Source organism: Colius striatus, chromosome 18 (assembly GCF_028858725.1).
Source record: "Colius striatus isolate bColStr4 chromosome 18, bColStr4.1.hap1, whole genome shotgun sequence".
NCBI lineage: Eukaryota > Metazoa > Chordata > Aves > Coliiformes > Coliidae > Colius > Colius striatus.
In genome coordinates, this window is record NC_084776.1 from 1,373,808 (window position 1) to 1,399,732 (window position 25,925).

Genomic DNA, 25,925 nt, shown 5'->3' on the forward strand with positions numbered 1-25,925 from the left:
TCCGTCCCCGGGGCACCCTGACCCCGCTGGTACAGGGTCCTGCTCCCTCCCTGCTATTCGGGCACGGTGCGCAGCTTCCTCGCTGCCGTAGGGGAACCCACAGCCCTTTCCTCCTACAAGTCCTTCCCTGCCCCCCTCGGGCATGGCACCCCCTTCCCCCTGCTCCAGGGGCACCCCAGGGCTGCTTCAGCCCCCCTCAACAGCTGTGACACGGCCGGGGTTGCCAAGCGCCCGCCTGTGCCCCCACCACGGCTGCACAGCAGTGGGGTGACAGCATGGGCAACAGCAAAGGGGAAGCTGAGCCCCCCTCAGGGACATTCCCTCCTCCCAGTGCCCACCCACCCCCTCCAGAGAGCCCCAGCACAGCCTCTGCCCCCTCAAGCCCCCCCATACCCCAGGGACCTTCCCCCAGCACACCCAGCCCAGCCCCTGAAGCCCCCAACACGATGAACTGGGCCCTGGGGGAGCTGCTCTGGGCAGGTGCCACCCCCGAAGAGCAGGCAGAAGGACAGAAGGGCATCAGCCAGCGTAGGTGGGCAGAGAACAACAACTCAGGGTTTTATTTGTGGTCAGGAAAGGGGGGAGGCTGCAGGGGGTCCATCACTTCAGCTCCTTCACAGCCAAACCTGCAGAGAGACAGACAAGACACAGAGTGGTGAGGGGCTGCAGGGGGGGCTGAGCAGAGCCCAGCCTGGGGAGGGGGCTGTGGCTGCCCCCAGCCGTGCCCTGGGGTACCTGGGGGCAGGGACTGCTTCAGCTTCTCGGCCTTCTCCTTGTCCGTGATGACCAGCGTGTACAGGTACCGGCTGCAGCGCACCTTGAACTTCACGTTGTCCTTGTTCTTCTTGATCTTGACGGCTGCAGGAGCGAGGGGCAGCTCAGAGGGGAGCAGCAGCCAGCCCACAGCCAGCCCCCCACTCCTCCCCTCCAGCTCTGTGTGACACCAGCTGGTGCCCAGGCCTGGGGACGCTCTGCCTGGGTGCTGAGCTGCCTCTCCTCACCCACAGCACCTGGCTGACAAAGCAGCTGTGCAGCACAAGCGCCTCTTCCCCGTGACAACTGGATCCAAACTCTCTAGAGCACAGGGAGATCCCCTCAGCAGCACCAGACACCCACACAAGGTGTTTTCAGGGGCTCAGTTGGTTGGCTGGTGGCTGGGTGGGATCCAGCTGCCACCTGAGGTGTCCCCAGCAGCTCCATCTGGAGCTTTCCACAGGCTGATGTTTGCAAACAGTGAGCTGCAGCTTGGCCAAAGGACCCCAGGGGGAACAGCAAAGGAGCAGAGCTGGGGGATGACAGAGCCCTGGCCCCCAAACCTCCTGGGTCCCTCTGCCCCACACGGTGACCTTGGGCTACACTGAGCTGAAGCTGCTCCAAATGTGGTCAGTGCTGTACACAACTGAGCCCCAGCACAGGGGATCCCTCAACTGCTGCAGGGACACGGGGCCCCTGGCTGCAGCACCCCTTTGGCCTTATCACAGAGTCCTCTGGTCTGGAAGAACCCTCTAAGCTCAGCCCTTGTCCCAGCCCTATCAGCCACCAGCCCATTTCCCTCAGTGCAGCATCCACCCGGCCCTGAAACCCCATCCAGGTGACTCCAGCCCCTTACAAGGGTAGAAATCCCTCCTCAGACTCAGGCTGGCTGTGTCAGGGCCAGCCCCTGGCTGCAGCAGCCCCACACTCACACTTGGCATCCTTTCTCCGTGCTGTAAGCAGAAAATCTTTGATCTCTTCAATCTTCCGAGGCTGTGAAGGAAAAGAGACACTCAGCAGGTCACAAGTGGTCAGTCAGAAGGTGTTCTGAGACCCCCAACCCACAACAGCTGCCTCAGGGCCCTGGACATTGCCACAGGCAGAGCCTCTCCTTGGTGCCTACAGCACAGTTTGTCCCAGCCTCACACACACGTTCCAGCCCCTCAGCATCTTGGTGGCCCTGCACTGGCCTCTCTGCAGCAGTTCCCTATCCCTCCCGTGCCCAGCACCGGACACAGGACTCCAGACGAGGCCTCAGCCGGGCAGAGCAGACGGGCAGCAGAACCTCTCTCGAGCCGCTGCCCGCACTCTCCCGGATGGCCGCAGGCTGCCGTTGGCTTCTTGCTCACGAGGGCTCGTTGCTGCTCACGTTTGTCACCAACCAGCGCTCGCAGGTCTCCCCCAGAGCTGCTCTCCGGCCCCCTCCCGCTGCCGGGGCCCAGGCAAGCGGGGACACTCACTCCCCTTCCCTCACACAGCCGCCCGGGGCGAGGCGAGGCCCCGCCGCCGTGCCCGGCCCCCGCCCGTCCCTCTGCTCACCATGGCTGCGGCCCGGGCTCAGCGCGTTCCAACCTGCGGCAAAACAACCCAAGATGGCGTCAGCGTGATCCCGCCGCCCATCACCAGCGCCTCCCGCGCTCGCCCGGCGTCCACCCGCCACCGCCGGCTCCCCCCGCCTCCCCCGAACCCCCCCTGGGGCCGCTCAGCCCCGCACGGCCGCGGATGGCAGCGGATTCCGACTCCCCCCCCCCCCCCCGGCCGCCATCGCCTCCATACCCGCAACCGTCACCAACTCCGCCGAAGCCGGAAGTCAGCACGCACTTCCGCATCCGGGACTTAGACCCCGCCCCTCTTGCTACAGGTCGGGCGAAGGGACAAACGTGTGGGAGTCTCGATGGCGGACGCGGTGCCTGCGATGAGTTTGAGGGGGCTCAGCCCGTTCTCTCCCTCCCGTGGACGGTTAATGGAGGGTTATGTAGGGAAGCATTGGGCAGCCGGTTCCCTCCCGGCCCCGCCGCAGAGGAGGAGCTCGGCGTGTTTGGGTGCGTTGTGTTACAGTTCTCCGAGCCCCAGCATCTTTCGCGGGGGTCCGTGGCTGAGGCCTGGGCCGTTGTCCCCTGCGAAAGATGCCGGGGTCGACGGCTTGCGCAGGGCTGTAATGGAGCAGCTTTGCCACAAGAGAGAGCTTCAGCCACGTCCAAAACCACCCAACCTCCCTGCAAGGATCCTCGGGAATTGGGGCCAGGGACCCCGGTCTGTCCCTGTCCCTCCAACTCCTCGCTTCTTCTCAGGCTGTTTCCATCCTCCCAAGCCCTATCTGAGACATCACCAGTGTCTGGGGATGTTTGGGTGCTTGGATGGAGTCAGAGGGGTTACTGGGGACAGAGGGCTGTTTGCCCTCCCCTTGGACACAGTTTCCAGCTCTGCCTCAAAATCTCACGCTGGAAGTGTCTTCGGGGGGTCTGGGGACGTGACATGGTGTGCCCTGTGATAGCCCTGAGCGCCAGAGCCCCTCAGACCATGCCAGGGACTCCCACTTGAGTCACTGCCAGGAGGGGCCAGACCCCCTGGCTGAGGGGCTTGTCCCTCTCCAACCTCACTACTCTCAGCCCAAGGGACACTCGGGATGTCCCACTGCGATGGGAGAATGGATTTTGCAGGGAGGCTGCTCCTGAGCTCTGCCACGGGCTGCTGTGTGCCCATCCCTCACTGCCCACCACCACCCTGCGCATCCCTCAGCACGCCCACCCAGCGACAGCCCCACCAGCTGCTCCCAGCATCCCACCAGAACCCGTTACTGGGATGGAGCCCGGGGATTCCCACTCCAAGGGGAAGCTGTTTTTGGGGTGGGACGATTCTCCCTGAGCACCCAGACGAGCTGTTTAATGGTTTGATTTACTGCTGTCGCTCTGCCGGGCTCATCTCCTCGGCTGCCTTTTAATTGCTCCAAAAGTTGAGCAGTTTCTCATGTTTTAAGGAGTGCTCAATTGTGTAATTAAAGCACTAACAGTGTAAATCAACAGCACAGCAGAGACGGCAGAGGATGGAGTGAGCTTCGTGGCAGGATAATAAAGCCAAAGGGGCATGAGAAGAGCCCATCACGGCTCGAGGCGCCATCCTAGCGCTCAGCTCAGGGGATGGAGGCACCATCCAGCCCTGCCCAGGGGCTCTGAGCACCAGCACACCAGCACGACCCCCAAAATCACCTGCTTTCAGCCCAAAAAGCAGCATGGGCTCCGTTTTGGAGCCTGAGATGTGGGGATACCGGGGCAGTGTGTCCCCCGGGCTGCTCCTCTCTGCAAACAGCCCCACTTCTGCTTTATTGATACCATCTGACAGCCCAGTGGGTGTGTAAATCACCACCAATCACTCATGAGAGTCATCAGCTCCTCAAACACACCCGCTCGGGTTTCGTCCTTGTTTTTTATCACTGGCTTTAAATTAAAGAAGGGAAAAGAGAAGGAGAAAAAAACACCCCACCCCAAATCCCCCCCATTCTGCAACTGCAGCTTTTGGAACACATCAAACACATTTCCACCCCCCAGCCCGGCTCGTCTGCCGCCTGGAATCGCATCACCCTCCGTCCTTCACCCTCCGACAGCCGGCTGGGTGCTCAGCAGGCGCGTTCAGCTTGTGCGGGGTGGGGGCTGCGGTTGTTTCACCCCACACGGTTCAGGGGCACCGGGAGCCGCCTCTGCCATGGGGGGGCTGTTGAAGAGCTCAAGGAGGAACCTTCCTCCTCCTCCTCCTCGCCCTGCAGCAGCTCTGGGAGGCGCTGGGGAGCCGGGTGTCGATGGAGCTGTGCGGAGGAAAGCCGGAATGCTGGATGTGACCCACCTCCCCCTCCCCAAACTCAGCTCTGGCTGGGTGCCATCCCCCAGGGAGCGGCCCGGCGCGGGTGGGAGCCCCCCCGGCAGCTCCCACGCCTGCAGCAGAGGGATGCAGCAGCAGCAGCAGAGATGCGTGTGGTACCCGGCGATTAGATGGAATCGCCTTATCAGCGGCAGCAGCGCCGGCGGCTGCGGGGAGGGGGGTGGGAAAGAACAACCCCCCGCCCCCTCCATTCCCGAGCTGATGTGATTTTTCTCTCCTCTTAAAGGTCTGGTTGGAAGTTAAACAGCTGCCAAAGATAACGTGCCGCGGGCTCCATCCCTCAGCGCCTCGACCTTGGGGGCTTTGGGCTGTCTGCTCGGGAGCCGGCAGCTCGCTTCACACGCTGCCCAGGAGCCACGCGAGCCAGGAGGGTTCAGTGGGGAAGCTGCTCCTTCAGAGCCGTGTTTACCCACCCCAGGGCAGCGTCATCACACTGTCCCTGGTGCAGTTCCAAACCGCTTCTCCCTGCGCAGGGGAACCGCGGCGTGTCGGTGCCATCAGAGACAGCTCTGAGCTGTGGCACCGATCCTGACCGTGCCTGTGCTCACTGCAGCCCCAGAGCTGGCCCTGCAGCAAACTTTGGTGCCCACCACCCACAGTTCAACTCTGTACCTTTGGCTCCAGCACATCCTGCTGGAAGTGGAGCATCTCCTCCTCATCCTGGTGTGTGCACTCTGCCCACCCGAAGTGTGGGTGGTTTCCTGTTCCTCTCGCTCTTTCCAGTCTGTCCCCTGCTCACAGATGCTGTGCAACACCCCCAGATGTTTTTTCCTACCTTCCAGCTGTGTCCCAGCCCAGCAGGGAAGCGGGTTCCTGGGTCCCATGGGTGCTCAGAGCGTGGGAGACACGGTGTGTGCCCAGGGGGAGGATGTGCCAGCTGCACACTGGGACACAGGCAGGAGATGTGTCCGCAGAGGTGTGTGATCCCACCTCAGCACCCCGGGGAGCTGCTGGTGGGAGCCCCGTTTCACAGCTGCACCCTGTGGCTGCAGAGTCCCAGGGCAGGTTGAGATGCAAGTGGCTGAGAGGTGCAAGGCTGAGACCATAGAATCAAAGAACCATTTCTGCTGGAAAAGCCCCTGAAGCTGCTGCAGTCCCAGCCCTCCCCTCACCCTGCCCAGCCCAGCACTACCCCATGGCCCTCAGCACCTCAGCTCCACGGCTTTGGGATCCCTGCAGGGCTGGGCACTGCCCCAGCTCCCTGGGCAGCCTGGCACAGGGGCTCACACCCCTCTCAGGGAAACAATTCTGCCTCAGCTCCAACCTCAACCTCTCCTGGGTTGTCCTGTCATTCATTACCAGAGAGAGAGGCCAACTCCCAGCTCCCTGCAGCCTCCTGGCAGGGAGTGTCAGACAGTGCTGCTGTCTCCTCTCAGCCTCCTCTTCTCCAGGCTCAACACCCCCATTCCCTCACCCCTCCCCAGCACCGCTGTGCTCCAGCCCCTTCCCCATCTCCGTGCCCGGCTCTGGCCACGCTGCAGCCCCTCAGTGTTTTTCTCATAGCAAAGGGCCCAAACCCAAACACATTATTCCAGGTGAGTACTGGAGGTGAGCGTGTCTGGGACGTGCAGGCTCAGGACACACATGGCTGAGTGGAACTTGGCTGAGATGGAGCCCTGCAGCAGCTCGAGTGCCGCATGCTGATGGGTGCCCGTCTGTGCCGCGCCGCGCTGTGCCGGCTGCTGCCCGTCTGCTGCGGCCGTGCTGCCCGAGCCCGTGTCCCGCAGCCCCGCGGCCTCGCTGCCTGCCACAGTCCCCCTGTGGAGGCTCCTCATTGTCACCCAGCCCTCGGCTGCTTCTGCCCAGCCTCGACTCCTTCTTGCCCGTGTTCGTGCGCCAGGCGCCGCGCAGCAGAGGTGGGGAGCTGGGAGAGTTAACAGGAGACATGAAAGGACACGTTCGCCGGGAGATTCCCCTATTCAGGGAACAAACTGCAGCAGAAATTGATTTTTTCCCCGTTTACTCGAGCTTCTCCCCCCTGGTGCAGAGCAGAAAGCCCTTGCATGGCGATTACCTGCTCCGGAGGGCCACTGCGATTTGCTGGATGCGTTTATTATTAACAGGGACAGAAAACTCTTTCCAATCGCTCTGCATTTCCCTTCTCTCTCTTTTTTTTCTGCCCCTGCACTCTGCTGCTTTCTTCCTTTCTCGGGTTTTAAAGCGAAGGGCCCTGGCAGCGCTGCCGAGAGCCGATCAATTCCCTCCTAATGGCAGCTCCCATGCCCTCGCATTCATCAGCCCTGCTCTTAAAGAGCAGCCAAAGCTTCAGGGACGACTTGGGGAGGGGAAGGGAAAAAAAAAGCCCATTTGGAGGCGAGATCGTATTTTCTCCGTCTCTTCCCCTTTTGTTCTTTATTTGCAGAGGACAAAGGCAGGCGCAGGCTCGAGGTGGGGAACAGGCAGCGCAGGCAGATGAAACCCAAAGAAACAAAAGAGCCTGTTTTTATGGAAATGTCCTGAAAAGGAGGGAGCAAAGTTGGGGATGGGGGACAGAGAGCTGGGGAAAAAGCCGGTGCGGGGGAGTGTGTGTTCAGCAGCAGCTCACTGGTGCGGCTGGAGCAGGGAAAGGGAGGATGAAGGCGGCTGGAAGTTTTCCCCCAGGCACCGGGAGCCGTTTGAAGCTCTTGAATATATATATTTTTTTAATTAGAGCTGGGCTGGGCCGGCTCCTGCCCGGGAGGAGCAGCAGCGCTGGAGGAGCAGCCCCACAGCAGCCGGGAGGAGCAGCCGCCAGCAGCCGCTGGCCCTGGAGCCGCTCCCGCTTTGCCGCTGTGTTGCAGGGGCTGGGGGAGGCTGGAGCCAGGGGTTGAAGTGGCTGTGGCATCGTGGGATTCCCACTGCCCACTGGGATCAGCGTCCTTCCCCCTCCAAAAAGCTGAGTGAGGCAAAGCAGATGCAGGTTCCTCCTGGTCAACCTGCCCTGATCAGTGCTTCGTGTGCCCACCCGTGTCATGAACTACTCCGGTCTCAGTGGGGCTGTGGGCTGAGACCCCTCTGGGAGGGATAATGTGGGGAGTGGGGTTGCTTCTCTCACCAGGATGAGCTTTGGCTGCAGTGGTGACTGTCCATTTTGGCCACCAAACCGCAGTGATAACCTGCCAGCCCTGGGGACACTCTGGCACTTGGCAGGGCCGATGTTGGCCCCAAGGCTTCAGCGTTTTTGAGGTGTCAAGAGCTGCCCCCCTCCTGCCTCCCTCACCAATGCCCGTGTGGGTACTGGGAGAAGCTTGTGATGCTGGTGGTGTCACTGTTGCTGGGCTACTCATGTGATGCCACCATATGCCATCTATTTGGCAGAGTGAGCACCAGCATGCCTCATGGCACAGCATGGCACGGCCTGGCATGGGAGCAGGGCACAGGCCATGGGAGCAGTCAGATCTGGGTGCTCAGCAGAGGAGCAGCCACTGCCAGAGGGGTTTTTCTGCAACTCGAGGGAGACTGTGCAAAAGGAGCTCAGAGAACTCCACCTGAGTTGCATTTCACTACAGCACACCCCGCTCACCCAGCCCCCCGGTGCCAGCCCCACTCCCCACAGGATCCTCTTGCCACTCAGCTCCAGGATCCCCCTCTGAAGTCAGAGAAGTAAACAGCAACTGAGTCCCATTGCCCAGGCCCATCCCTCAGCCCCAACACTCCCTTGGGCATCAGCCCCAGTGTGCCATGGCTGGAGCAGGGTGTAAGGTAGAGGTTTGGGGTGGTGGGTTGGGACCCCCCCACCTCAGCAGTGGGCACTCCCCCTGTGTGGGGCAGGACACGTCCAGCTCCCCAGTGCCTCATCCTGCTTGATCCCTGAGGAGGGGGAGCTGAGGGTGATGCCCCAGAGCTACTCCCCATTTGCCCCTCTCCACCTGCAAAGGGGATTTCCCCTGGGCAGGGGCATGGGGTGGCACATGAGGTGCTGTGCTGTGTCCCCATGTGTCACTAGCCTGTGTCTCCCCGATGTCCCTCGCACTTGCCTTTATGGGGGGGGTCACCCTTAGCAATCCAGCCCAGCACACCCAGGGGCTGAGAGTGGTGCAGGTAGGACCAGCACCCCATGGGTGCTGCAAGGAGGGTGGGTGCAATAGGTGGGCAGCTCTAAAGCTCCCAGACCGGGACCTCAGAAGGTGCTGACTGCCACGGGACACACTGGGCAGGTACCTGACACCGGCGGCTGTCATCAGCGGTGGCACAAGGGCAGAGCAGCTGCGGTGCCCGCCTGGCTCCCCGCCACCCCTCGCTGCTCCACCCGAATTTGGTGTCATCCTGCAGAGGAAGATTATGGTAATTTTCCTCCCCCCTTATGCATAATTTCCCGACTCGGCTGCAGCAGAGGCTGTGCGGAGAGGCTGGCTGATGGGAATGTCATCTGCGATTCCATTATCTCCTCCTGCCTTCCTTCTTCCTTTTTTTTTTTTGCCTTGTGAAACCTTCATCAAAATATGTAGATCTAATTAGGACAATTACAGCGTGAGGACAGCTGAAACCCCCAAAGCTGCTCCACCACCAGACACCTCATCTGAGCGGCTGGCGAGAAGCAGTCACCGGGGCTTTGGGGGGCTTTTGGGGGCTTTTTAGCTCTGCAGAGGTGATGGATGGGGTTGGAGGGTCCCAGCCCACATGCTCACGCTGGGTTGGTGCTGGTTTTGGGGTACATGGCCCCAAGGGGATGGAAGTGCCCTCAGATGTGTCCCCACGGACATGCCACCACTGTGGCAGAGCTTAACTGGTGGGATCCTGCCAGGGGACCCGACTCGGAGGCTGCCCGTGCCGGTGACACGTTTGCATCCCACCTCGCTGGCTGTCCCCAGCTAGAGGGGTCTCATCCCCTTGCAGGGGGCAGCTGCCACCCACCCCTGCTCCCGGCACACCGTGTCCCCTGTCCCCGGGGCTGTCCGCCGTGCCGCTCGCTGAGGAGCGGCCACCCCCGTGAGCCTGCGGCTCCCTCAGCCTCATTGGTATTCCGTCCCCGTGCCGTGGCAGCTGGCTGGATGGGAGCGGAGTGACAGCGGTGACAGGTAACGCCAGGCACGGGGACGGCGGCAGCCGGCGGGTCGGCAGCGAGGGCACAGCTCCGCCTGCATCCCCAGCACCGGGACGAGGAGAGCCCCCAGGGACGGGGTGCCCCAGGGCCCTGCGCTCTGCAAACGATGCTCACCCCGGCGCTGGGGATGCTCCGAGCAGGACTCGGGATGCAGCTGATGCTCCCCCGGGGTACCACGCAGCCCCCCAGGACAGCCCCGCGCCCACCTCCAGCCGCTGAGCAACCCGCAGCACCGCACAGGGAAGGGAAAGTCAAGCGGGGAGGTGCTGAGACCCCCCCTCGCGGCCCCGGGGGCGGTGGGCGAGGGGTGATGGCCGGGCAGAGCCGGCTGCACGGGCAATTAAGGGAAGTGCATATTGTCAGAGCCTGTGATTAACACTGCCTGGGAATCCGCATGAATATTAAAAGCCGACATTGCCCAGGCTCCCCGCACAATGAATTCTGTATGAATCTTAAGATAAATCGTTTGGATAACTTAGCGGCAGCTGTACTCCCTCGCCACCAACTGCCTCCGAAAATCATTTCATGTCAGGCGAGAGGAGCCAGAACAGAGAACAGCCCAGCGCCGGGAGCTGCGGGGCGAGGCGCTGCCGGGATCAAGGCAGGGGAGCAGTGGCTGCTGGGGCTCCCCGGGAGGTGAAGGCAAAGGCTCCTCCGCTCTGGCTTGCTGCCAGGAACGGTTGACAAGTCCTTTCCGTGGTTGCTGTCCTCTTTGCCCAGGGGACACTGGCTCAGGAGGGCTCTTTCCCTGAAGGGATGGCGTTTGTCACTGCCCCGTTGCGGTTACACGCCGCTCAGAGCATCCCCCGAAGCTCTCCTGACGCCACGTTCCCGTTAGCAGGAGCACACCCCGCTCCTCCAGCCCTGCCTTCAGCATCCTCGGGTACCCGTGCAGAGATCCACCTTCCCGGGGGGGCACCCGAGTGCCGCCGGACCCGGCTCCCGTCGGCGTGCGCCCGCCCCCGCTCCTGGGCAAAATGCAGCCGAGGAGCCGCCGCCGCATCCTCGGAGGCCGAGGCCTTGATTGCATCCTCAGAGTGCCATCAATCAGCGCTGCGGGTCTGGCAGCGCCGGCTGGGGAATGGCAATGTCACGGTGAGCAGGCAGCAGGCGGGCAGGGGCTGGCTGAGCATCGCTGTGTCCCCGTGTGCCAGCCGGGAGCTGCCCCTTCCCCGCGGGGTTTTGGCGGGGGATTCTGTGTCAGGAGAGCTTTCTGTGCACCCAAAGCACAGGCAGGCTGCTGGAGCTCCCAACTCCATCACTCCCTCTGCACGAGGGTTCCCAGCCCCCTTCTGTGCCATCAGCTCAGGGGAATTGAGAGTGCTGTGAATACTTCCTCGGTCTAAATGAACTGATGCTGGAGGGCTGCACACCAACAGCATCCAGTTATCAATCCCAAATCAGGTGTGATGCAAACAGCCCCTGCCCCAGCATGGAGGAGCTGCAGCTCTATGCACCACTCCTGGCCCCTCTCCTGGGGCAAAGCCTCCTCCAGCACCCAGCAGTGCTCAGGGCTGATGATGGAGCTGGGACTTTCTCCAATGCTCCCTGCACCCCAATATTGCCCTGGGTCCTCAGTTTGGGCAGCCCCAAGGGGTTTTCCCTTAGGATGGAACCTGCTGCCTCCTCCTCCCTGTGCTTGCCTGCGATGTGCCAGCATCCTGCCATTGCCCATGGGTGACCCGCTGCTGCCCTGCCACCAGAGCTGTGAACCTGCCCCCCAGCTGCCAAAAGGCCGTCAGATAAATCAGCAAATCAGGTGCAAACGGCAACAGGAGATTAAAGCAGAGAGGAGCAGATTGAATCAGGGGCCATTAACAGATTAAATCATTACACAGAATCAGATCAACGCACAAATAATATGAATAATAAACATGGCTCAGAGGCACCAGCTCCTGCTTCCAATTTAGTTCAACCAGAAGATGAGGGCTGGTGGCTGCCACCACCCACTTGGCCCGAGGACAGTGGTGACAGCACCTAGCTCAGCTCCTGGCAGAGGAGACAGAGAGAAGCTCCGTGGTTTCCCCAATGTCCCTGTTCCCCACCAGCATCCTGCTCATCCCAACCAGATCTTGCAGCCTCCACAGCACCCTGGCAGTGATCCCTCAGAGGTTGTATCCCCGAGCCACCTCGTCCAGCTTTTCTTAATGGAGAGCTGTAATTAGCAGCAGTGTTTTGCCTGGGAGGGATCAGCGACCTGCAGTGGCAGCACCGCAGCCTGGCCCCGCTGCTCTGCGCCAGCGCCTGGTGCCCCAGTGAGGCATCCCCAGGATGTGGGACCCAGCTTGGCAGATGCTGCTGGTTTCTGTCTTTCCCTTCTCCTCCAAATCTTCTTTCCAGCTGTATTGTTATATTTGCTGCCATTTCTTCTCCAGGGAAGGGGAGCAGCCGCTGCAGCCCCGCTCTGCTGGCTCCTGCTCCGAAGGGCTCCCGGGGCCGTGTCAGGCAGTGAAAAAGCAGCAAGAAAAGGCTGCAAACAAAGGCAAAACGTCTTTTCTCCCCAACTTATTTTCGTACCCTTCACCGAAAATCCCAAGGAACTGGAAACAAAGCCTGAGCAGTCCTGCACATGATCATGGTGAGAGGCTTCCACTCCTCCCTCGGCTGAGGGAGGGTTAATTTGCACCTCCTCTCCTGTCTCTCCTCTGTTCTGCTGGCAAAGCCTTTCTTCCCTAAACTCCTGCTTGCCCAGGAAGGCAGGACAAAGTCTGAGCTGCTGCAACAACACCGGGGAACAAGTATTATTATGCGGTGTGACAACGTTTGATGAATTCATGTGTGCCTAGGGGAAGGGACTAAGTAGGTGAATAAAGTGAGAATATTCTCTGTGACAATCAATACCCCTTCAATTGAACCGTCTCCACAGATGTGACATTTTGATTTTTCCTCTTTGGACACTGCTAACTGGATTTATCTCCTCTGGAAGTGGGAAAGGCGGCGAGCCAAGTGCCGCCGGCGGGCTGGCACGGCGTGGGCACAGCAGTGGGGTGCAGAGGGCAAGGTGAGGGGATGGGGCTGGGATGATGGAGTGATGGAGCTGGGGTGATGGATTGGGATGATGCAGCTGGGGTAAGAGTTTGGGGTGATGGAGTGATGGAGCTGGTGTGATGGGTTGGGGTGAGGCAGCTGGGGTGATGGGTTTGGGTGATGAATTGGAGTGATGGAGCTGGGGTGATGGAGCCAGGGCAACAGTTTGGAGTGATGAACTGGAGTGATGAGCCAGGGCCATGGTGATGGGTTGGATGGTCTGAGATCATAGAGCCAAGGCAATGGGTTGGGATCAGGGCAATAGGTTGGGATGGTGAGATTGGATGGAGTGGTGAGACCTGGGTGAAGGTTTGGATGGAGTCAGGGCAGTAGCCTTGGGGTAAATGGGATTGGGGTGATGGGTTGAGACAGTGGAGCTCATGCAACAGTCCATGCAGGCAAGTCTGTGCCAGGGCAAGGAAGTACCTGGGCCACGGTCTGGAGTTACAGCTGGTGAAAGAGAAAGACAGAGCAGGGCAAGCTGAGCACAGAGCAGTGGGACCTTCACATCCAGAACCTGTGGAGACAGGAGCGATTCTCCTCCTGCACCCATCCTGTGACCACCCTCCCCATGAGCCCCTCCAGCCACCACTGGCTGCTGCTCTCAGCACCCTCCAGCCCCCTCCAGCACCCACCGGCTGCACCCGCCGTGTCTCGGGGATTCCCGTCACATCCCCTGGCCCCGCAGCTAATGACTCATCCCCAGCACGGCCATTTGTTTGTGCTGGTTTCAGACAGACTAATGTTTTTAATGGCACATAATCATTTTTCAGAAGTCATTTGATGCTACTAATCATCGCTGTGATATGCCACGACGGGCTGTGTAATGACATGCTGAACAGGAGAAATGGCACGCGGATACTTGGTTCTTCCCGGTGTAATCTATATTTTACCACATCTCTCTGCTTAATGATACTTATAGCTGTTAATAAATGACTACTTAGGCACTTTCTCTCTCTCTCTCTTTTTTTCCCCCCCTTTCTTCAGTGGATGATACAATAATTTTGGATTAAAATACAGGAGTGGGAAAGGGAAACGGTGGCTCCAGCGTGTCCCAGGCCACTGGAAGGGAAGCGAGCGTGTGGAGAGTTGGCACAAGGCAGCTTCCCCTGCTCATAACTTTTTAGCCTCTTGGTTAAATTAACAAGTGTTCTAAAAGGGAAAAAAAAAGAAGGAGAAAGTTAAATAAACCATTTTTTAATGAAATGTTATCGCTGCAGTGAGAGGATCCTCCTGGCCCCGTGCCCAACGTCTTCAGGATGAATTAATGTGCAGTTCCTCACGCTCTAACTCATTTTATTGCTTAATTAAAGGGATGCTGCCACATTTTTTTTAAATATGCTTTTTCTCAAACAACACTTTTCCTTCCCTGAGCTGCTGAAAGTCAGTGACCACGGACAGGGAATGAACTCAGAGCACTGAGCGTGCCCTTTGCACCAGGAGCTCGCTTCCTCGGCTGCTCTTCCAAGGCTGGTGCCACTGTGAAGAGCTCAGGTTCAAGGAGGGTCCTGAACAGTGGAGGAAGAGGAGGAGGATAGGGATGAAGCAGTGTGGCTCATGGGGACCCTTCCATGGCTCTGTGGTGCAGGGCTGTGGGGAGCTGCACCCTGTTTTCCCCTGGGGCGCCGGCTGCCATGGAGTGAGTTTGGCTCCTTCCTCCCCGGCAGCACCCGGTCGCACGTCTCTGCCCAGACTTGTGAGGAAGAAAAATTGCCTTTGCTTACATTTTTAATCTGTGTGTAATTACCTGCTGGGCTTCTGGGGAGAATGTTAACCAGCAGCACAGCCTCCCTGCTGAGCAGCACGGCGCCTGCAGCCCCCCCAGCATGAATTACAGGCATGGCACACCATGCCAGCTGTGCCGGGCAGGGGCAACCACCCATCACCTGCCAACACCAGTGAGTCTCCAGGCATGGCTCAGCTGATATCCAAAATCACAGTGTTCCTCATCCCACCCCATCTCATTGTACGCCATTCCCTCTTCTTGCAACCCATCCCATGCCTTCATCTCCCATCCCATCCCATCCCATCCCATCCCATCCCATCCCATCTCCCATCCCACTGCATTCCATTGTATGCCATCCCTTCATCTCCCATCCCATCCCTTTCCCTCCCCATCCCATCCCATCCCATCCCATCCCATCCCATCCCATCCCATCCCTCACCTCTCTGTCCTGGCTCCTCCAGCTTGCCACTCTCCTCTTGCTCAGTGCCTATCCCAAACATGCCTCTTTGTGACCTCTTCTCTTGATGGCCACATCCATCCCTGACATCCCTGATCCCAAGCAGTGAGTTTTCCCCTTCCTGAGGAAACAACCCTTCCAGCACCTCTGTCCCTTCCTCCCGTCCCTCACCTTTTCACTGGCTGCTTTTCCTCAGGACCCGGCTGACCGTGGGGCTTGGGGTTTGCAGAGCGGCTTTGCACGGCAGCTCCAAATATCCCGGGCAAGGAAACGGAGGCTGAGCCCTGGAAAAAAGCTGCCAATGACTTAAGGAGCACGGCCACGGCCACGGCATTAACGCAATGGTGAGGACCGGTGCCGGGGCGGCTCGTGCCGCAGTTAACGCCGCAGCGTTGAGCCGCAGCCGCCTCTCGCCGGGCAGCTGCCGTTAACCTTCCCTGCTCAAGGTGTTCCAGCTCTTTGTCAGTCTCCAAGGCGATGCAACAGCAGCCACGTGCCGAGGCCGTGGGGAAGGTCTGGGGCCGGGGAGCTGCTCGGTGGTGCGGGGTGGGTGTGCAGTGGGGAGGGCGCGGGAGGGGCAGGCGGCTGTGCAGAGGCAGGGAGCAGCGTGGGAGGTGTGGAGAGAGGTGGCTGCTGTCACAGAGGTGGCAGTGGCAGTGGCATCTCTGCAGCCCCAGTCCTTGCTCGGGGTGGGTGGTGGCTGCAGGGATCCCACGTGAAGGTCTGCGCCAGGCCCTTTGCTGCCTGGCATCACGTAGGGTGGGGAGCAGCGTGGTGTTTGGGGGCTGAGTAAAGGTGCTAATGAGACAGGGCACTAATTAATTGCAGCAGGGGCTGAGAGAAGAGCCCCGAGCCGAGCGCCGGCTGTCACGCCGAACGGCAGCCGCGGCACCGCCGGGTCATTGGGAGTTTGAGTGTGAGCTCACACACAGCCCCTGGTGCTGAGAGCTGCAAACACAACTCCCTCTGTCTGCAGAGCAGCCGTGGCTCTGTGCCCACAGCCCTCACCTCTGCCCAGCACAGCGGTGTTCCAGCCCCGGTGCCAGCCTGGCAGGGATGCCCAGCCCAGGGAGCTGCGGGGTGATGGTACCTCCAAGGCTGGAAATGTTGGGATGTGCAGCTCCTTTTCTTCTCTTCTCCTTCCCCTCCTCCAAAGCAGCAAATCAATGTGATGGTGGCAGGAGCGAGGCCCTTTGCAGCTTATGTGATTTACGTGGAGTCACCCAGTCCTCTCTATCCATCATCCTTAATTAATTAGAATGTAATTACTTATGGATTCCTCTTTCATTATCCATGGGTGCCCAGGATAAGGATTCCCCATCCCTTCAGTGCTTTCCTGCTGGGAGCAGGATGCTCAGGAGAGCTCTCAGGCAAGGCCTCTCCCCAGGGCACGTCCCTCCCAGCGAGCCTGGCTCTGCAAAATTTGGTTGGCAAACATGGCAATAAATTCCTGCCTGGAGGTATGAAATGAGCCAAGACTTCCAGACACAGTGCAAATGTCAGGTTGGGGGTGTAAGGTTGTTGGGAGGGTGTGGGATGAGGATGTGGGGGGGTCTGGGAGCATCTGGCTGCACATCTCGAGTGCCTCTGCCTGGTATCACCAGTCTCACTCCATCAGCTGGGCGAGGGGGTGACCACCCTCCCCCAGCCTTTGCCCTGGCTCCCCTCCCTGGTTTGGCCATTGGAGCTCCCTGGGAGGGTTTTTTTTCTCCTTCTATAAAGAAAAAGGACAATGTGCTCGAGTTTCTCTCTCCTGGTCACTGGGGCTTGAATTATTTCATCAATCACAGAGCAGCAGCGGAGGTGGCAGGAGCCAGGCAGGCTGCAAGGGGGAGGTGAGGAAACCTGCCTTGGGCAGGAGGGATGGATCCAGCCCCAGCACCACACTCATACAGTGCTGTGCTGGCTAAAATCTCCCAAAAACCAGAACAACACAGCCCAGATCCACGATGGACCTGAGATGGGGCTCTATCCTGATGGCATCACCAGGCTCTCTCCCAAGATGTGTGGCCACTACTCAGAGCAGCACCCAGCACCCATCACCCATCCACTGATCACACAGGAAACGTCCTCACCATTTGGTAAACACCCTCCTTGGTGAAAGGGGTATTTTTCTTCCCCCTTTTTCTGCTGTTGGAGGCAATTTGGCAACGCAAATGTTGTTGCTGGGAGTTAGCTGTGCATGCCCTGAGCCCCCAGAAAAAGCCAACCCCAGCTGAAGCACTGGCAGTGTGGGGCAGTGTCAGGATTGGTGCCAGAGCCTGGGGATGGGTGTGCTGGCAGCTGGCAGAGCCCTGCTGCCCTTCATCTGTGAGATAAATGTCTATCCCAGGGGAAATCTGGCTTTTCCACCACCACAGTGCCCAGCTCAGGGAAGGGCTGTGGAGTGGTGCTGAGTGACATCCATCACCCCCACATCTGCTGTGTGCTGGAAACCCCTGGGGACAAAGCCAGTGTCACTTGTGCTAATGTGGCAAGATGATGGCAATTGGTTTAATGTCCTTTGAAGAGCTGATATGCAGCAGCCAGGCCCTTCCCAGCCCAAAACCTGGGTGCTGCTGCCCCGGTGCATGGGTGCAGGGAACCCCACTGCAGGCACGTCCCATGTCACCATCCCCAGTGGCCAGCAGCATGGTAGGACAGGCATGAGGGTGCAGGGCATGGTCAGGCTTTATTGAAAACATCTTTTCTGTTGTTAGAAACATTGCTAAAAAGTCCTTTTGGCTCTGCTGTGGTGGGGGGTGTGATTTGGTTTGATTTTCCCAGGCTGAGTGAGTAGGGTGTGGTGATCACCTGGCAGGTTCCTGAGGAGGCAGCAGGGAAGGGGATCCCTGTGGTGATGGGGATGGTGACAGGGACAATCTGAGCTCCACCTGTGCTCCAGCACATAGGATCCATCTGCAAGCAGAGGCACAAATGTTGGGCAGCAGCAGCTCCAGTGAAGAGCCCCAATAAACCCCAGCAATGCCATTACACGGGGCCACGCCATGGCTCAGCAGCCGCCTCACTAAACACTGCACTGAAACAAGGCAAGAAAACAACTGAATTTGGGTGGTATTTGCCTTGCTAATGCAGTGGCAGCTTCCTGTGTGGGGCAAGTGTTGATAAAACCCTAATTAGGTTTCAGGTTTGGAGCAGGGATGGGCACAAGCCTCAGCCTTAATGGCCTCGTACGCTGGGGATGCTGCAGCTCCAGCCCTCCAGCTGCAGAGGGGTGGCTGGTGCCTGCTCCAGACAACTTCCCCTCCTCCTTCTTCTCCTTACTTTTGTTCTTTCTTTCTTTTTAATCAAAACTTCATGTTGGACATGAGGCAGCTACCTATAAAGCTGTTGGGGAGCCTGGCATTTCACTCTCAGGTTTCTAGGGACAGGGTTGGTAACAGCTCCTGCTGAAAGAGCAGCTGGAGCCAGCACTGGGGTCAGGGATGTCACAGCACAGGGCCTGGGGACATGGTGGCACAGAGCTGGAGGATGTCACAGCATGGTTCTGGGGATACAATGGCACAGGAATTTGGAACGTTATGGCCTCAGGGATGTTGCAACACAGGGCTTGGGGAGATCACAGTGCAGGGGATGTTATTGCACAGAGCTTGAGGATGCTGAGGCCCAGAACTCAGGGACATCATGGTGCATCATGTCGTGGCACAGGGATTTGGGATGTTGTGGCACAGGGCTCAGCAACACCATGGCTCAGGGAGTGTGGTACAAGGCTCAGGGATGTCATGGCATAGAGCCTGGGGACACGAGGGTGCAGGGGTTGGGTTGTCACTGTACAGAGCTCTGGGACATCATGCCATGGGGTCTGAGAATTTCCCCTCCTGGGAAAGGGATGTGAGAGGGATGCTCTGACAAACAGCTCTGCCATGGCAGGTGAGGGTCCCCCTGCCCAGCCCCATGGCAGCCCATGGCCCTGTGGCATGACCCTCACACACTGGGGCCACAGACCCCTACCAGGGCCAGAGAGGGGGTCCTGACCCTCACCCCCTGAAACACCCCACACAGCAGAGCTGGCTGAAGTGTCCTGTCCAGTCCTAGGTGGAGAAATGATTTAGACAGTTGTATTAAAATGCAAATTTCTGCCTGGCTTGCTAGTTTATCATCTGACTTGTTATACAATTTGCCAGTTATAGAAGAAAAATTACCATAATGGGCCCCTGGGGAATGGTTGTAAAAAGGATACCAAACATTACTTATCAGCCCATTCTGCTACAATTATCTAGTGCTTTTCTTCTCCCCCCCTCCAACCTCAAGGAACATGAAACCATCAGTAGGAGTCAGGGAGCCAGAGGGAGTGATGGTGGCAGCAGCAGAGCTGCCAGCCTGCCAGTGTATGTGCCCCCAGTGCCTCCCACCCTCATCTCTCATCATGTCCTCTCAGTAAAGCTTCTTAATTGTCGGGGGATGAAGAGGTTAAACACACCCAGCCCTCCTCAAAGGGCTGCTGCAGGAAGGTGTGAGTCTGAGCAGAGAAGAGAGAAGAGGAAAGGGATGGCCTCTCTCCAACAAAGAGAAGGAGAAACCCTTTAATGTGGCTCTGCAGAAAGGGAATGAAAGTCTCCTCATTTGTTTAGCCCTGTCCTGCTGAACTCCATCTTACTGTGAATGCTTTGGCATCACTGGGGCACCTGGGGGAGCTGAGTGCTGGGGTTGGTGGGCAGCAACAGCCTCTGCCACCAGCTGGGGCATCTCCTGGCATGCCCCTGTGTGTCCCAGCATCTCCTGGCACGTCCCAGCATCTCCCAAGATGTCTCAGCATGTGCCATCATCTCTTGGCATATCCTGGCATCTGCCAGCATGTGCTGGCACGTGCCAGCTTCTTCCAGCATCTCCTGGCACCTTCCATCATCTCTCAGCATCTCTCAGTATTTCCCAGCTCCTTCTGGCATCCCCTGGCATGTCCCAGCATGTTCTAGCATCTCTCAGCATGTCTCAGTGTCTCACAGCATCTCCCAGGGGTACCAGAATGACTCCCTGCAGCCTACCAATGCCCAGGTAGGGTCTCAAGACTCCCCCTGGCATCAGTTTAGAAGCAGTTTAGATACAGAGTGCAGGGGAAGTGGCTTCTTTTTGGGTTGCACTGGCATTTTGCCCAGGCATTGGCAGCTCTGGGAGGGGTCAGTGCCACCCTCAGCCCCATGTGGCCACTGGCTGCTGGTGCCGACCCTCAGCTCTGCGACTTCTGCAGGAATTGTCCTCAAACTGGGGTGATACTTTTCTGCTGGTTTGGAGCTCAGCTGGGAGTGTGCTATCAGAGGCACTCCAATGTGCAGCCTTCCATGCAGATCATCCCCTCATTAAACCACATCCCAAGCCACTGCCTGTGAGCTGAGAGCCTTGGCCAAGGCGCCGGCTCCCAGGGGCAGGGGCTGTGTGGAGACAGCCCAGGCTCTGTGCTTGAAAGGCAGGATCCATGCAAGGAGCAGGGAGGCAGCTGGATGAAGCAGAGTTGTCCCCACACCCTCCCCTAGCTGGAAAATCCCCTCCACTCACCCCTTACTGCCAGTTGCTTCCTCTGGGAGGGCAACAAGGAGCTGCCTGGAAAGGAAACGGGGATGTGCAAGGAGATGGCTGAGCCCATGCAAAGCCCCAGGGCAGCTGGAGGAACTTTATTAACCCTGTTTCATGCATGGGGTGGCCCAGCTGCCTTCGTTGCCCCTTCCTGCCTCTGCAGAGGGAGGGCTGTGGCCTCTCAGAGGGGGCTATGCCCTCCCTTGGGAGCAGGTTCAAAGGGGAGCAGGAGGAATGGGGTGTCAGTGGGGTGAGGAGGTGTGAGGAGGGACCCCCCACGTTGGCCAGGGGCTCCTCAGGTTGTTTCCAGGGTGAATCATGATTTGTTCCCCGGGGCTGTGCTGGGACCAGCCACACAACATTACCTTCCCATCACGGAGTGATGTACCAGAACACAGCGTATTCCCTCAGCAGCACTGTGTTCCAGACAATGGGGAAGGCAGCCAGGGATGGGCAGGATGCAGGCTCACGTTTTCTGGGCATCCTGGTTTCCCTAGGCCTCCTCCCTTTTGGGGGTGATGGTGTGGCTGAAGCCTCCAGCCATCCCCATCCCTGTTCTCTGCATGGCCAGTCAGAGTCCTTGGAGCCACAGGTTCTCTCCCATGGGCCTCCCTCTCCAGCCCCATCACCGCCCAAGCCAGCCTGGGGGACCATGGCATGACCTCAGCTGTTGCTGGGACATGTCCCTGGCTGGGCAGTCACCGTGTCTCTCCATCCTGCAGCACCCACATCCCACAGAGAGGGTAGGGACAGGGGTCAGGTGAGTGGCATTGTGTTCCCCGGCTGCAAAGAGCATCATGTGCAGCCAGTGCCCCTGAGATGGGCACTACAGAGGAAGGGTCTGCAAGGAAGGAGTATTTTTAGCTTTCTCATTAACAGAGTGCTTTCAAATTAGCCTTCTATTAACCTCAAAGCAGAATGAAAGCGTTGGAAAGAAAGCTTGGTTTGGGGATTTTTTTTCCCCTTCCCTTTCAGGGCTTAAGTCTCCTGCAGAATATCAAGGTTTTTGTGATTACCATCACATTTGCCTTGAAGCTCTAAGCAAGTGCCGTTGTGTAACGTTTCACTTGTGGGGAAGAAGGGGGCAGCCGGGAGGGCAGCGAGGAGCCTGTGCCCAGCGGCAGCCGGCTTTAACGAGCCCCTGGCTAAAAAGGCAGGACAGGTGACCTTCTCCCAGCTCCTTGGGACAGGCAGCGGCCCTGGCCTTTCAGTTTCCCAGCCCCTGGGCTGTGCCGTGGCTCGGACGAGCGTTTTCTCTCCGGTCGCACCGCAGCGGGGACTCGCTCGGAGCCGCCCCGACGGCGCAGCGCCGGAGCTGCCGCGCTCCCCCCTCCCTCCGTCCGTCCTCTCGCCGACCTTTCGTCGCGGCTCCCCGCGGTCAGAGGGGCCACAGCCCCGCTGGTAGCCCGGGCTGCTGCCCCAAAACGTGTGCTGCTGGGTTCTGGGGGTGAGTGTGGCTGGGCTGGGGCTGGAAACCCGTGTCCTGCCTCACTCGGAGTGGGGTGAGGTGGGTTCGTGCCTGTTTGGCTCCATTTTTTGCTGTTGTGCAGCTTGTTCCTGATGGGATGGAGATGGAGGAGGGATGAGATGGAAGGGGAATGGACACAGAGGCATGGAAACAGAAGAAGGATGGAAATGAAAAGTAGATGGAAATGGAAGGGGAGAGAGATGGAGGGATGGAAATGGAGGAGGGATGGAGCAGAGCCTGGTGCAGACTCTCATGGTCCTCTCCGAGCCCTGCCATGTGTGGGGCTAATCCAAGCCCAAGGGCCTGTTCCCAGCCCTGAGTCCACCTACAGAGCCAAGGCAGAAGCAGGGTGGGAGGTGAGAGACCAAGCACTCACAGCACCAGGGTGCTGCAGTTCACCCCCAGCCCCACGGGATCCCCAAAATCATCCCTATCCCCTGGCACACCGGGACTGAGCCCATCCCTGAGCCGCCTGTGATGGAGGGAGACATTGCTGTGTGTGCAGAGACTCCCTAAACAACCCCCCCCGCGATTTCCATTAAGTGGAAAGCAGAAAGAACAGGAACATCAAAGGGAAATTGGAAAGACAGAAGAAAAAAACCCCTCATCAGGGCGGAGGAGCAGGGGTGGGGGGAGATGGAGGAGAAGAAAGGGATGGAACTGCACCGAGCCGGCATCCGTCCTGCAAATTGGAAGTGCTGCTCGAGGTGTCCACGGGCGACCTGCCAAATCAATTGATTTCATCTGTGGGCAGAGATGCCTTTTTTTTTATTTCACACCAATTTTCACGGCCAGCGTTAGATAAAAATGGCAGAGACGTGGGGAAGGGAGTGTGGTGGCTGCGGGGGGGGAGGGGGGAGCGGGAGGGGACAGGCAGATGACAAAAAGAGATTGAGGAGAGGAAAGAGCAGAGACAGCGCTGCTGCTGCTGCTGGGACGTGCCTGGGGCCGGCTCCCCGCTGTCCCCCGCTGTCCCCTGCCCTCTGCCACATCTCAGCCGCAGCCCCCCCCGTCCTTTCCCCACATCACCCTGGGCGCTCAGGGACGGGCATTCACACGCCCATCCCCAGCTGGGACACAGGGATGAGGGGTAAGCCCCAAACGCCGTCAGCTCGGCGGGGGTGTGGTGGGAGCCGTCCCCGTGCCAGCCTCGCCCGCTCCGGCACGTCGCGGCTCCGTCCCAGCGAGCCCGAGAGCTCAGGCAGAGAAAAATACCCGCTGACATCAAGGTTATGTAGTCCTGGGCTGACAAGATGGATTATCTCCTGCAATCCATCATTTCCCTGGCTCCTATTGCATTTTTTCCCTTTGCTCTTTTTCTTCTCCCCTTTCTTTCTTCCCACCTATTCTTTTTTGTCTCAACAGAAAACGTTTTTAGCAGCCACAGGAGCACCCAGAGCTGCTGGGAGCAGCCACGGGGCTCTGTCACTTGTATTTGGCTGCCTCTGATAATAAGTAAGCTCGGGCTGTTAATCCTACAACCTTGAGAATTAAGTAATAACAGTAATAACCCTAATGAACCCCCCTGTAACTCCCCACCCCGAGCAGCCCCTCTCCTGCCCCGGCAGCTGCCGAAGGACGGGGATCGTTCCTGGTAATTAGCGCCCTGATGAGCTTCCATGGAAACAGTGGAAATAAGGGAGTGGGTGGGGAGGGGTTTGTCCCCTCGCTGCCTGCCTTGGCCCTGCCCTGGCCCCGTGGCTTGGTGCCACATCCCTGCCAGCAGCACTGATGCTGGGGGCTGTGGTGACGGTGCCAGGCTTGGCAGGGGGCACTTGCCACCAGCCTTTTGTTGATGAGACGTTTTGCTCTGCAAGTGTTTCATTTTAACGTTTCACAGAGAAAATGTCCTGACTTTTGGTCACACAGCAGCATTTCTCATGGTCTGTGCTGAGATGCCCCTCACTCCTGCTGCTGTGTCCCCTCAATTCCCCTTCTCCTCCCCTCTTCCCAGGGCTGGACTCCCAGGTGATGCTGACCACACCGAGCTTGCTGCTGGTGGAGCAGTTTCCCAACAACTGGACTTGATCTTTATAGAATCATAGACTCACAGAATGGTTTGGGCTGGAAAAGCCCTTGAAGCTGCTGCAGTCCCAGCCCTCCCCTCACCCTGCTCAGCCCAGCACAGCCCTCAGCACCTCAGCTCCATGGCTTTGGGATCCCTGCAGGGCTGGGCACTCCCCCAGCTCCCTGGGCAGCCTGGCACAGGGGCTGACACCCCTCTCAGGGAAACAGCTCTGCCTCAGCTCCAACCTCACCCTCCTCTGAGGCAATTTGAGGCTGTTTTCTCTTGTCCTGTCTTTCATTGCTGGGGAGAAAAGACTGACCCACCTCTGGCCACAGCCTCCTGTCAGGGAGTTGTTGATTGAGAGAAGGTCTCCCCTCAGCCTCCAGGATGAACACCCCTATTCCCTCAGCTGCTCCCCATCACCCTTGTGCTCCAGCCCCTTCTCCAGTTCTGGCCACACTCCAGCCCTTCAGTGTCAGTCTTGCAGTGAGGAATGGATCCCTTCCAGCTCAGAGATGTTCTGTGATCCCATTTGCAGCCTCATCCTGTGCTCAGGGACAGCGAGGCCAGTGGCCAGAGCCAGCCTGGCAGCACCAGTACCTAAGGGGCAAATCAACTTGTTGCTTTAATTACAGGAATAATCAGTGTGGCTCTGACTGTTAGCAGCTCAGATGAAATGCAGGAGGGGAGGGATTAGCTGCACAGGGCATCCCCTCTGCAGACAGAGTGGCTCATCCCATGCTGCTGCCACAGGGGCTGAGCAGAGGGAGGAGCGTGGGCGTGAAGCAGTCCCTAGACCCCAACCACACCCCCTGGACCCCATCCCAGCACAGGCACATGGTGGAGGGGCTGGGATGGGGACAGGAAGATGCATGGCACAGGGGTGGCATGACTGTGAGCTCTGGGACTGGGCCCTGGTGAGACTGAAACGACTTTCAGGCAGCTTTTTCAGAGGAAAAGGCAAACTAGGGGACTGCAGTTTTCCTTTTGCCTGAGGGCAGGAGCTGGCACCAAGCCCACGAGTGTGTGGCAATGGAGGCACAGCCCCTGCCAGGGGTTTCATTCCACTGCAAATTGTTTGGCCAGCAGAAAGACTGCAGGGGCAGAAACCACAGAGGATTTGCAGTGTCACATCATCCCTGTGTCCCCTCAGGGCTGTCTGGGACCTCCCAGCAGCTCAGGCACCAGCAGCCGCTGCCAGTGACAGCTGGACTTACCCTCTGATCCCTGCTGCTCCTCCCTGCCACTGAAGCTATTAAGAACCTAAATTAAATAGAGCTTTTGCACACATTAAATGAACCTCCCCACGGCGTCTGGGAGCTTCGTGATGAATGTGCCTGAGCTGCAGCGCCGGGGGCTCTGGGGGCTGTGGGGAGGATGCACATCCCTGCTGAGCAGCTGCCCTGGGCTCCAGCAGCCCCTTCTGCCTGGCTCCTGGCTCAGTAAGGGGTGCAGAGCCCTGGTCTAGGTCATGAGGCACCCCAGGAGAGTCCCCGAGGGCTGTGCTGGGGCTGATGGGGTCGGGATTCCCTCAGCTCCTGCTGCCTCTGCTCCCCAGCACTAGGAGCCAGGGTTTGGGGCAGCACAGGGCTTTGTGGTGGGTTTTGGGGTGCTGGGATGTTCACCCCCCATGGGAGCCCTTCCAACCTGCCCAGGATCGTGGCTCTGGAGCCACAGCAGCCCATGGGGTACCCAGCAGAGCCCTAATGAGTGGGGTTTCCTCTGTGTTGTCAGTCTGTGGGCTGCAATTACCCCTGAGCCCTGGGATGGAGGCACTGCCTGGCTCAGGTGTGTCAGCACAGCCCCAGGCCAGGGCTGCTCCCCAGTGTCACCCCCTGCTCAGGAGCACACGTGCCCATCCTCTGCTGGGACCTGAGCTTAATTAATCTTCTGTCGAGCAGAGAAGTGGAAACGGTCCCTGAGGAAGCCCGTGAGATGATTGTGCTGGAGTGAGACAAAAGAGAACAGTTAGACTGTGACAGCTGATATTAAAATGACTACAACTCACTTCATCCCCCCAGTCAATGCATTCTATTCCTTATAAATAATGGGTGACTCCAGGTTAACTGTCTGTTGCTGCAT

The 25,925-nt window shown here is 58.8% G+C and overlaps 1 protein-coding gene across 1 annotated transcript; it reads right to left on the reverse strand.

The window, feature by feature from the left end:
* Window positions 1-529: 529 nt before the first annotated feature.
* RPL38 (ribosomal protein L38) lies at window positions 530-2,591 on the reverse strand. Its single transcript, XM_062010834.1, has 5 exons — window positions 2,530-2,591; window positions 2,293-2,325; window positions 1,686-1,746; window positions 736-858; window positions 530-626 (listed from the first exon to the last, which is right to left on the reverse strand). Exons 2-5 carry the CDS (start codon window positions 2,293-2,295, stop codon window positions 601-603), a joined length of 213 nt encoding a protein of 70 aa, XP_061866818.1. The 5' UTR covers window positions 2,296-2,325; window positions 2,530-2,591; the 3' UTR covers window positions 530-600.
* Between the last annotated feature and the right edge of the window lie 23,334 nt (window positions 2,592-25,925).